The 13,516-nt window shown below is 33.9% G+C and overlaps 1 protein-coding gene across 1 annotated transcript in view; it reads left to right on the top strand.

Moving 5' to 3' along the window:
- Nucleotides 1–250: 250 nt before the first annotated feature.
- LOC111710472 (talin-2) overlaps nucleotides 251–13,516 on the top strand; it is a 48,771-nt gene continuing 35,505 nt past the window's right edge. The window contains exons 1-4 of the mRNA XM_023484572.1: nucleotides 251–606; nucleotides 3,056–3,167; nucleotides 6,563–6,727; nucleotides 8,292–8,363. Coding sequence (XP_023340340.1) covers nucleotides 3,072–3,167; nucleotides 6,563–6,727; nucleotides 8,292–8,363 — 333 coding nt within the window. The 5' untranslated portion in view covers nucleotides 251–606; nucleotides 3,056–3,071. The remainder of the gene's footprint in view (nucleotides 607–3,055; nucleotides 3,168–6,562; nucleotides 6,728–8,291; nucleotides 8,364–13,516) is intronic.

Here is a 13,516-nt window from a genome sequence, read left to right on the forward strand (position 1 = left end):
ATATGTATGCAACGAGCTGCAGGGTGTCCACAAAATAATTCAATTTTCTAAAAATAAAATAATAATTTATGTCTGAACAATATTTCCTGATATTGAGTCCAGGATATTGTCCTGTAGGGTTAAGTTTGGGGGGTTGTTGGACATTTTGACCCCCCCCCCCCTCCCCACCTCTAGCTGCCCAGGTGTGCAAGCTGGGCAGGCTCCCAGCCCGTAAACCTCTGTCAGTTCATCTTGAAACATCTGCGCGTATATACAGACCGTGCGCGCAGACCAAATGTGAATATTCTTCAGCGCTATTGTGCGCGTCTACGATAAAGGCACATTATCGGAGAAGTTAACGCAGTTTTACAAATTTATAAATTAGATTCCTGTTGTTTGGAGTTAAAGTGCCCTAAAGTGAAAACATAGTTAGATAGTTCAGTATATATATATATGATTAATTACTTATATAAAATAAAGTGTGAAGTGAAAGTATTTTGTCTACTAGTGGGTAAAAGTGCACTTTGTTTATAGAAAACGTGTCGGCTGGTGGGAATCTGAATAAATGTGAACAGATGTATCCGTATTAGATCACTGCTTGAAACAGGTTTAAAGCCACAAACCAAAGTAAGTTTAGGCCATCTTACATCATACACACCTAGCTCTCTCAACGCACACATATCAACATATACAGAAAGATTTTGTTAGTTGAAATTTTTTTTATGAAATTTCATTCCAGCTGGATTGAATTTTGATAAATTATGAATAAGCTATTTTAGTTTTGACAGATTCATATTGATAAATGATTTATTAACAACTTATCTCTTAGTTGCTAAAAGCAAATGAATATCTAGATATATATGAGAATATAAACGTTCAGCATAAATTCAACCCTAAAAAGCGAATGATTTTAAGCTACCAGTGCAACTTTGGGTGATCATTTAACTTACAGTTTTTTTTTGTTGAAAGTTCTAAACTTAGAATGTAGATACAGCACTGTGGTTAAGAGGTCTCATGCTCTCAAGCAAAAATTAATGAGAATTTCGCCAAAGCTAAAAACAAGTACTTTATAGTGATAAAATGTACATAAAGGGCTACAGAAAAGTATAAGTGAGTTAGAACGGTGAAATCTAAGCTCAAAGCATAGCGACACTTCAAAGCCGACCCTGTGACTGAATCTATGTGACGGATTTTCACCAAAAACACTTTATTGAAACATTATTTTGACAGTATTGAGAAGCAAGAGAAGTTGATAAACAAAACCTTTTAAAGCATTTGTTTTACTTAAAACTAAGAAATCTAAAGGAGACTTTAATTTCGAACCCATTTTCACAAAAAAATGTACTTTTTTCTGACCATACACGTTTTTAACTTAAAAATTCAAATTTTTTTTTATTTGATAGTCAATGTTTGAAAGAACATGCTTAGTTAGTTTTGAGTGAACTAAGCCTAATTATTGCCTGTGATGTTTACCGTGTAAGGCTTGAAAAGTGTCACTAGTTTATCACCCAAGGTCAGATTGGCCAGAGAAAAATATTGAATGAAGCTCAAACGTCTAAATTCCGGGGAAATTCTTTTAACTTTCTCTTGTTGGATATTTGAGCCGGGATATAATATTTAGTAATATTATCACCTTGTGTACACTTCACTTTAACACATAAGAAACATGCAAAAAGAAGGTGTTTGTCAGGCGACTTAGTGTTTTAAGACTCATTTTCAAATAGTTTCACTTAGTTATTTATTCAAACCGGTTCTTTAAACCGTCGAACCCCGATTGAATTCTATACCCTCTCAATTCATCTCTTAATCCTTTAAGTTATAGGACGTGCCCCCCTTCCGGCTTTAAAAGTAGCTTCTTTGAGTTCAAGTGGAGGGGCGCGACCGGGAAAGTAAAAATCGAGAACCCCCCTGAGGTGAAAACTTTAGAATGGTGGATATCGGGATTAATGCTTAATCCACTCTTTTTCTTAATCTCGAGATTAAATATTGCTTATTCTCCTCTCATTTTTAATCTCCAGATTAATTATCCGATCAGGATTAAGGATATCCCATTCTAAAGTTTTCAGCTCTGGTCAAATCTCTAGCTTTATTACGTCCCTGTTGGTTTTGAAATAATGGAAAGCGGTCAAATTTAAGCAGAGTATGGGGTAAATCTGCCGTTTGCATGTCTCATCATTCACTTGCTGTAGGGCCGGGGAGGGGGGGGGGTGTTATATGCTTGTCCTGTGTATATTATCAGGCTTATGATAGATATACTAACATAGAACTAGAAATCAGAATGTTCAAATCGATTCTTCTATTACTTTGTTAAATAAGTATTTATTTTGACATGACAATATGAAGAGATTTTAAATAATCTTCATTTGATAAATTAAGATTTTATGTAAAAAGATCGGCCATAGTTAAACGATTATGCAAGTAGTAAGCGTGCAAATAGGTGTAGTTCGATATTAAAATTATTCAAAAAATTTCATATTAGAGAAATTTAACTTGAATAAACTTTTTAAAATTTCTGAATGAAGGATTTAAAACCCGTCATTGAAGAATAAACATAAACAGTCTGCTCGGTGCAATTTGACTCCTTGTTTATATTTCATGTGCCAGGGCCCCGCCCTCTTTATGCCACGCCTTTTTACCAATTTTTTTCTTTCACGCTCAGTTTTTTATTCTCATTTTATCCTTTTATCTTTTTCTAAAGAACTAAATACTCAAACTCTAATTTTAAAAACCCATAATGTGTATCACCTTTGATTTTTCAATCTTTAACTTCTAAATTTAACAGAATTTATAGTTTATATATCTAAGCTTTACGACATCAGGTTACAAAAATAAAAGATTATAAAAATAGAGTTTGTTTAGTTCTTTTTATATTTAAAAACATTATATATTTTTCTTTACCGACTCTCATCCTATTTTCTATACTATCTTTGAAACCTGATGTTGTCGTAAAGTTTTGATTTGTCAATCAATTAATTATGTTAGATCAAAAAGTTTAAAATATCAGGGATTTGAAAACTAGAGTTTGGTCTTTTATCATATGTGATTGATTATTGATTTGGATTGATTTTTTTTCCAGGTAAGGGAGGGTGAAGATGGCGCAGTTAACCCTAAGGTTCCGGGTGGTGGAGAGGAACGAGCGGGGGCAGGAGGTCGAGCTCGTCAGGAAAGCTCTTCAGTTCAACCCCCAGGTACAGCCTTCTTCAGTTTAACGTCAAACTAAAGTAAAATTAAAATCTTCCATGTTTTTGATAATAAATTCACTTATTGATGAGCTGTAGAGATTTGAGAAGAACAAATCTGTTGAATTTCTGTTGAATGTTAACGGATAAATTTTCTTTTTTTTTGTGATTATATTTGTGCATACAATTAAAACTTGAGGAGCCATCAGGTCACAAAATCGTAACAGTAGTGTGGCAAACTTTTGACCTTCTCCTTTTGTTTACAGTGGTTCAACCCTAAAAATTTTATTGTAAAATATTCAACAACATTATTCTAAAAACCGGAATGGGGTTTTCCACTAATAACTTATGGATTAAAATGGTTAAGATTCGTCATGATTTCTTTATAATTTTCTTTGCTAAAGGACCAAAGGTGGCATGACATACTCGTTGCTACACTACATTAGAAAAAAGTAGAGTGTCAAATTTATGCAACATTACTGGTTCTCTAGTTTTGTATTTACACAGCTAGTATGAGAAAACTACATACTGGAATCTTAAAACACTTTTTCAATAGCTCTTTCATGAAAGCAGTTATTTTTGGAAACATATAAGATTTAAATATGAAGAGAAATTTACTTTGATTTAAATCTTTTACCGCGACGTGAAGAAATCAATAAAAATGTCAATTTTTTTGCCAGTTTCACAGTAATTAATATAAAATGTCAAAATCGTTTTAAGGAACTGAATTTATGATTTATATGTTCATCTTACATTTAAATATATATCTACAATATATTAAAAAGAAAGATTTGAAATGTTCCATTTTAAGATTTATCTTTAACATAAAAGTTAAAAATGCAAATTTTTACATTATTGGCAGTGTTTTATCCAAATCTGAATAAATTGAGATACGGTTTTGAAATAAAAGTGATATAAATCCCCCCATGGTATATTTACTTAAAATTTTGCCCTCATGAAACTAGCTGAACATCCCTGGGATCTATCTAGATCCAAAAATTGATTTTGAACTTATTAAGTTTCTGATGAGTGATGCATTCAATTATAAAATTAATTATTTATATAAGTTTATGTGTATAATTCCTGACCACTAAAGCTCGTAAATTAAATTTGATAAATGCATCCCATTAACGCTTTCATTCTCTAATTTTTCTTGGAAACCATGTATGAAAATAACTGTTGTCAATATTTTTTCATTATCATTTTATAGCGGGAACAATTATACTTTGAAATAGGAAGAAGACTGTTAGACTCAAGTCATGATTTTAAAAGTCCAATAAACATGAGTAGTGTACTCAGACACATTTCAATGGTTGAAATTTTTCTCTTATCATAACCAGGGTAGGTGTGAGGAGAGATGGGGGGGGGGCACTGTTCAGGCCCATTCAAGGTCATATGCTTAGAAGTTCTATTCAGGCATACCAAAGGTCGGGATCGGAAATACTTTGATGTCTATCTTCAATGAAGAGAGGGGAGGAGGGGTAGGTTTAATAAAGGAGGGGCATGGGGGGGGGAGTCAGGATTTTAAATTTCGTTTGAATAATATTTGATTATTTGCTATTTTGAAATAAAAAGGGTAGGGTTATTCTTAGTATAAGGAAGGGATTGCCCATTAATAAATTCAACAATCAGTCAATCAATCATTTTATCAATCAATCAATTTTAAAGCAAAGCGGATGGTGTGGCTGTGCATATTTTTGTAAACTGAGCCTATCAACAATCTTGCATCAAGGACTGAGCAAGTTTTTCAAATCTGTAATATTTTTGGAGAGAGATCAAAGTTATATGATAAGGAAAAAGTAAATTTACTAGTGAGGATAGATAGAAAATATATAAAGGGTTAAAATTTGATTATTTTACAAGCTTTTAAATATTTTTATAAAGCAGGCCCTTTGTTCAACATACTATTTTTTTCTGATATCTTATATATTTATCGTAACACCCCCCCCCCCTCCCCCTCTCAAAACGTCATGTTCTATTACTTCCTATTAAGGGAATAAATGGGTGCGTCACTAAGTCACTAACTATGCGTAACTTGACGCCAACTGTTCTAACCTAACTCCTGTATTCTCGTATTCATGGTTGAACCAACCATTTATTAGATAAGAGAATTGGGAATTTGTGTACTTTTGACTGTCAAGTATGAAGATTTTTCGAAAATAGAAATTTTTGTGAAAAATGGACGAGAAAGATTCACAGTTTGTAAATGTTTTCAAGCTCAAGCCTTTTTAAAAACAACCTGAGGCCGAATTTAAAGAATTTAAAGTTAAGCCGCGGCTCAAATAAGGTTGGTTCCACTTAAAATTGTATTAAATTTTTCAAGATTTAAGTAAGCGCTCAATTGAAAACCGGTTTTTGGAGTATTTGAGACGCAGCTTAAATTCATTAAACTCGGACTCTGATTCTATTAATAATTTCACAAACTACCGCAGACCATTTTGTTTGAACAGTGGGACCCATAATTGTGGAGTAGGGATACGACTGTTGGTCGTTGGAGTATTGGACTCAAGTTAAATAGTCAAATATAAACATAAAACACTTAAATACGGAGCCAATTAACTTTATAAGTTGATTTTTAAGCTGCTGGTAAAACTAATTGCTATATTACACACTAGATTAGTTAAAACTCGTCTACGTACTCCATAGTGTTATGGGTGTGAGATCCAAAAGAAGATTGTTCGTGACCTTTTTTTAAAAAATTTAATCTTAGATTCATTTACTCAAATCATAAATCCACTTCACATTCCCCCGTTTGACAGATTTCACAGTTCAAATCTGAGATGCAAATAAATCATTTTATAGATTTACAAATTTAGTAATCAAATTTATTCTTTATGATCCATGATTTTTATGATTTTTTCATTTTAGGTTCATTTGATGTTGATGATGATGATGATAAGCTTGATTATTATGATGATAATGTTTTTGTTGATGTTGATGTTGATGTTGATGTTGATGTTGATGTTGATGTTGATGTTGATGTTGATGTTGATGTTGATGTTGATGTTGATGTTGATGTTGATGTTGATGTTGATGACGATGATGAAGATAATTATAATGATGTTAATATGGAAATTAAGATGTTGATGTTGATGTTGATGTTGATGTTGATGTTGATGTTGATGTTGATGTTGATGTTGATGTTGATGTTGATGTTGATGTTGATGTTGATGACGATGATGAAGATAATTATAATGATGTTAATATGGAAATTAAGGTTGATGATGATGATGACGATGATGAAGATGAAGATAATGATGATGATGTTAATACGGATATTAATGTTGATGATAATGATATTGATGATGACGATGATGAAGATAATGATGATGATGTTAATACGGATATTAATGTTGATGATGATGATGATGATGATGATGATATTGATGATATTCCTGATCTAGACGACGGTGGTGGATGCTGGGAGTGCTCTGAGGGAGAAGTTGGTTGAGATCAAGGGTCTAGGTCCCCCAGCTCAGTATGGATTGTTCCTGGCAGATGAGGATCCCAAGAAGGGAGTCTGGTTGGACCCTGGTAGAACATTGGAGCATTATCTCCTCAGGGATAATGTAAGTAATTTTTTACAGGGGTTTCCAGAATAAAAGTTTAGAGGTATGCGTCTTACAGGGTGTCTCACAGAAAATGTTTAATGGGATACATTTCCCAATATCCCTTCCATAGATTTGGAAAAAAAACTTTAATTTGAAGTTTCATATTTTGCATATTTTAAAACTAAGATTTTATTTTTAAATCATTAAATATCTTTTAAAAAAGTTTAAAACTATAAAATGTTAGTATATTATTTAATTTTTATTTAAATTTTGAAATCATGTTTGGATAGGGTAGGAGGGCCTGGGGGGATATTCATTCCTCTTCAGTTGTTTGATAACTAAATAAAGTTAAATGTTGTATGCATAATTGTTATATACGAGAGGAATAAAGTCTAGTAAGTTCAGGGGGAATAGGTTCAAACTCTTGTTCGTTGCCCAGAAATGATAATATCATTTTTAGACTATATCACTCCATTGAGCATGCAGATGGGATAGAATAAATAGATAGAGATCGAAAGATAAAAATATGCTTATTTCAACGTCATAAAAAATCCAAGCTTTGAAAAAATATCCTTCATCAATGCATTTTACAAGAAATTATAGATGTTCACTGGAATGTATGGGTTATACAAATATATACAACGTACATATAAACATTTGTACATAATATTATTTATGTAATCTATAAATGAACATTGCTTGCTGCTCTGTTTGGTACAATGATAATAATTATGTTAGCATTGATTTTATATCTATCTATCTATACACTCTGTATATAAGATAATCAATTATTATGTATCCCCATTAGGTTCCTTTACATGTCAAGAGGGGGGGGGGGGGCACTTTAGGACGATGGGTATAAATGGGTATTTTATAAGATAAATGTGATTATCGATGTATGATGGGGTTTATTCAATTCTTTTCTGATTAAGGGGTTTTCGCGCGCTTGAGCAAATGTTAAAATACATTTTTTCATAAATACATTTTTCTTTTTAGACAAAAATGTATTTTATTGTAAACAACAAATATTTAAAAAGAACAAGCGCATATCATGTTATTTTTGATATTGTTTGATAACTTGGCGCAAAGGAATTGAATCTTTGCCACAAACTCAAATTTTCTAATACTTACATCTTTGTAACATGATGGTGTAAATCGTTGACATTTCAAACTCCGATTACTTGTTCTAACAGAATTTATAGTTTGAAATATCTAATGTCTACGACGTTGGGTTGTAGAGATATAGGGATTAGAAAATCAGAGTTTGCGACAAATACTTAATTCCTTTAATACATTTTTTTAAATTCTTTTAGATCCACTATGTTCTCATTAATACATGCACTGTTCTGCAAATAATTCGCTCATTCTTCTGATGTCCGCCCCCCAAATTATACGCCCTTCTTACGCAAATAGTTTTAAAAACGCAAATAGTTTTACCAGTTGTTTACAATTTAACTTATTAAGAAAAATGAGTTTTTGTCCGCTGTTCTAATGTTAATAGGACAATTAAAAATAATAATTTGAATTTAACAGTCCTCAGTTTTATGGGTCCCACTGTAGCCAAACCTTTTTTTCCTCGTAGCCTAAACCTGAACAATTGGAAGAAGAGGAAGAATTTGACGATTTTGAGCCTGAAATGTATCTGAAGTCAGGAGTAAGCCAAGTGGCTTGATTTTGCTTGTTTCATAAAGCTTGACATTTGCTTGAAAACTGATCTTACATATCTTAGAATTAAAGTGAAAATCAATGCAATATATTTATATAAAAAGTACTCACACTCATCATGCAGAAAGTTTGCACAGATATTTAATTTTTCATAATGAAATTACTGCAAAAATAGATACCCGCTGTAATGGCGGCATTTTGGCGCTAAACCAGCCTTTCTTGAGGCTGCCATATCGAGGGGGGGGGGGGACGAGGTCAAAGGTTGCAGATAACGACTAAGGAAGATCATAAGACTATTTTCGTAAACAGAAAGTTTCTTTTTGCTAAGAAAGTGAATTAGAAATAAATATTTATTGTATCGTTGTAAATAGATACAAAAGGCATGCAGAAAGGGACGAGGCTGTATTGCTTTCATTTAGGATGGAAGGCGATGGGAGGGGGTCTAGGGGTTTAGTAGATTTCAACAGGGATGCATTTATAATATTGAATTGAAAAATAAAACAGAAAGTAGAAATACAATTTTTCTGCATAATTTTTTTTTAAAGATTAACAAGATAATAGGATAGAATAACAATCAATTTGTTGTTTTTGGCTCCCCTAGAGGCCACTTCCGGTAGCGAGGCCGCCGCCTCTCCTTTATCCTACCCATCCTCATCCTGCCCATATCCTAACCCATGATCCGAATCAATATCTTGGGATGGAGTTTTCTAGATTTTCTAGAGAATACCTTGGGATGAAGTTTACTAGATCTTCTAGAGAATACCTTGGGATGGAGTTTTCTAGATCTTCTAGAAAATATCTTGGAATAGAGTTTTTTAGATCTTCTAGAGAATACCTTGGGATGGAGTTTACTAGATCTTCTAGAGAATATCATGTGATAGATTTTTTTTATAAATTAGAAAATATTTTGCCAACACTTTTAGTTACCCTCCCCCCCCCATCCCCTAGTTCGTTAAATTTGCATTGCTCCTTCTAGTCCCCAATCTTCTTCCCTTTCCTTTTTCTTCCCCTTTCTACTTCTTCTATTCCATGGAACTGTTCTTTTTTCTCTGCGTCGTCTTATCCTCATCTTCCAACGGCAACCTTAATTTTTTCCCCTTTTTCCTATTTCCTTTAATTTTCCTTTTTCCTTTGCCATTTTTCTTCTCTCCTCCATTTCCTTTACTCTAATTTTCCTTGCTGTTTACTTTCCTTTTCCCTCTATCTTTCCTTTTCGCTCTCTCTTTCCTTTTCCCTCTCTCTTTCATTTTCCCTCTCTCTTTCATTTTCCTTCTCTTTCATTTTCCCTCTCTCTTTCCTTTTCCCTCTCTCTCTTTCCTTTTCCCTCTCTCTTTCCTTTTCCCTCTCTCTTTCCTTTTCCCTCTCTCTTTTCTTTTCCCTCTCTCTTTCATTTCCCCTCTCTCTTTCCTCTCCCTTTCCGCTTGAATTCCAAATTTTCATGATAATTAAATCATCTTGCCAAAACATAGGTTCTATTTTAAAATCTTGTGATTTCAGATAAAATAAATTTATTAGAAACCTAGCATCCTAGAATCAAACTGTATGGCACTTTTAAGTGTACTAATTTATAAACAATAATGATTTACCAAACTATTTTGTTTCACGATGAATTGATTGTGAAAATTGGAAGGATAATTAAAATGCAAGAAAACTATACATTTTAATGTCTCCCCATCTCATCATTACATACTAGTTCATTGAAACGAAACTTTTCCCCATCCCTCCCTATCCCTCCAACCCCCCATCTATTTTCCCTTCCCCTTGCTCCATACCCCCCCCCCCTCCTTCATTCACTTCCTCCTTTCTACCATTTACTTATTCCCCGTGTCCGAAGTTATTTATTTTATTTGGCTCCGTTCGTGGCCATCTTCCTACATACTCTTCCATCTTCCTACATACTCTTCTATCTTCCTACATACTCTTCCATCTTCCTACATACTCTTCCATCTTGATACATACTCTTCCATCTTGATACATACTCTTACATCTTCCATCTTCCTACATACTCTTACATCTTCCTACATACTCTTACATCTTCCTACATACTCTTACATCTTCCTACATACTCTTACATCTTCCTACATACTCTTACATCTTGATACATACTCTTACATCTTGATACATATTCTTACATCTTCCTACATACTCTTACATCTTGATACATACTCTTACATCTTCCTACATACTCTTACATCTTGATATATATTCTTAAATCTTGATACATATTCTTACATCTTGATACATATTCTTACATCTTGATACGTACTCTTACATCTTGATACATACTCTTACATCTTGATACATATTCTTACATCTTCCTACATACTCTTACATCTTGATACATACTCTTACATCTTGATACATACTCTTACATATTCCTACATAATCTTACATCTTGATACGTACTCTTACATCTTGATACATACTCTAACATCTTGATACGTACTCTTACATCTTGATACATATTCTTACATCTTGATACATATTCTTACATCTTCCTACATACTCTTGCATCTTGATACATATTCTTACATCTTGATACATATTCTTACATCTTGATACATATTCTTACATCTTGATACACATTCTTACATCTTGATACATTCAAAAATGGAGTTAAAAAACGAAAGTTCAATCGGGAAAAAAGTTAATTTGGAACTTTAGGAGTTTAAAATTGATAAATACACCAAATACTGGCGCTGCTAGATTAAGAATTCTCCAATCATATTTCATTTAGCTTTGGCATATTCTATGCCAAGAAAACAACAATTTCCGTTGGTAAAGTAAACATGATTTTTTGGTAGGTTCGGAGCCCCCATGCTCATCACCCCCACAATCACATTCTGTCAATTTTAACATCGTTGTTGTATCGTCTCTTCGCTTTTTCTTTAGTCAAGTATCAGGCTTAACTCTAGTAGCATGCTTGAACAGAATACCTGTCTCTAGTAGTATGCTTGAGCAGAATACTTGACTCTAGTAGCATGCTTGAGCAGAATACCTGTCTCTAGTAGTATGCTTGAGCAGAATACTTGACTCTAGTAGTATGCTTGAGCAGAATACTTGAATCTAGTAGTATGCTTGAGCAGTTGACTCTAGTAGTATGCTTGAGCAGTTGACTCTAGTAGTATGCTTGAGCAGAATACTTGACTCTAGTAGTATGCTTGAGCAAAATACTTGGCTCTAGTAGTATTCTTGAGCAGAATACTTGAATCTAGTAGTATGCTTGAGCAGAATACTTGACTCTAGTAGCATGGTTGAGCAGAATACTTGACTCTAGTAGCATGCTTGAGCAGAATACTTGACTCTAGTAGCATGCTTGAACAGAATACTTGACTCTAGTAGTATGCTTGAACACTGAGCAAGACCGCCCCGGACATAGGGTTAATTGCCACGTTTAGTTTATTACAACAAGAAATATAATTAAAATCTATAGTTTGGTATTTAAACATACTCTGGGTATAGGGTAGAACAGGTACGTCACATGTACCAGAACTCCCTCCTCAATTCCGATCCCCCCTCGAATTCCCCCTCCTCCCCCTATCCCCCCTTTTATAATCCCCCGAAACCCAAGAATTCCCCTTCCTCCACGAATATCCATTTCTATAATTAAGAATAATTCATACCCAAGAAAGGAATACAAAAGTGACACGTGACTTTCTATCCATCTTCTATTTTCTACTCATCTATTCAACTATCATTCTACCCAAGATTTATTTCCGGATTCCTCTCTTCCGGTTGTGACGTCAGTAACGGACATCTAGAGAATATAGAGATGAATATTCATTCATCTACCTTTCATGCTAGTTCTTTATGCCCTTCTTCCGTTTTACTTGGCCAGTATCCCCATCCTGCCTCTCCCCATCCGGCCTCTCCCCCTTTTCTAAGCCTGCTTCCTGTCCTCTCTACCCCTAATAGATTTTTTGGTACATAAATATGTTCCTCCTTTTTTCATTTCTGTTTGTTTATTGTAGTTTCTTTTTCATCTCTTTTCCTAACTAAAAATATCTCTATTATCTTCCATGATAACATCCCCGGCCTCTTCCAGCCTGAGCGTGCCAATCCCTCAAACTTGGTTGTTACACCACCCCCTCTCTCAAACTTGCCACACCGCTCAAACTGGGGAGTCATTCCCTCTCTATGATGCTCCCCCCCTCTCTACCTCCGTATTTCCACCCCCCTGGTTTTACAAGAAATTATATTAATGTAGAACTAGGTTGAAGGGAGGCTGAGTTAATCAGTCTCGGAACCAATGGGGCGGAGAGGGAGGGAGGCGGGGATACGACATGGAATATGGGGCGTGGAAGATATCTTCCCCCTCCACTACCATCCCCTCCCCCTCCCTTCTACTCCCCGACCCCCAGATCTTAACAGAACCCGGAAGTTACCCTACAAAAAAGATGATTTCTAAACATTTTATTCTTTATTAAAAAAATAGCATTTGGACAAACTCATATTCTTATTTAAATTTAAAATAGTAAATTTTGGAATTGTAAAAAACTCAAAGATTACCATTTGTAAAAAAAATTGAAAAGGCAAAATTTGTAACAATTCAGATTTGTCGCATTTATTTCTCCCCCCTTGCAGCTCAATGGCACTTCCTTAAAACAGGGAACCCGAAACAGGGGAAAACATTTTTTGAGAAACTAAAAAACTTTTTTTTTCTATGAAAATATCACATTTAGATTTTTGTACATTTTTGGTTGAATTTGGTGAAAAATGATAACATCTGTAGACTACAGTACATTAGTCAAGTTGTTATTGTATATATTCAATTTACGTTATACAAAACTATACTTATATCAATACTCATCAAGGGGAGGGGAACTAGGTTGGGGGGGATATCGATCTTACTTCCGGACTTTTCTTAAAAGTCAGTTCTCTGAGACAAGTATACAAAAGTAAACAAAAAAAACTTAATGAAAAAGATATTTTATTTATCTTTTTTAAAATTCGCGTAAGAAAGACTTTTAAAATAAAAGTAATTATTGTTATTTTTAATTTTATACTTTTCGCCTGAAATATTTCGCAGTTTTCTTGAAGTTGAGTTCTTGATTTTATCAGTCAAGTAATAAATACAGATTACTTAGAGCATGTGTGAGCTTATAGGGTATTAGTAGGTATGTTGAAAGTTGGGGGTGATAC

The sequence above is a fragment of the Eurytemora carolleeae genome, unplaced genomic scaffold (assembly GCF_000591075.1).
Source record: "Eurytemora carolleeae unplaced genomic scaffold, Eaff_2.0 scaffold124, whole genome shotgun sequence".
In the NCBI taxonomy this organism is placed as follows: domain Eukaryota; kingdom Metazoa; phylum Arthropoda; class Copepoda; order Calanoida; family Temoridae; genus Eurytemora; species Eurytemora carolleeae.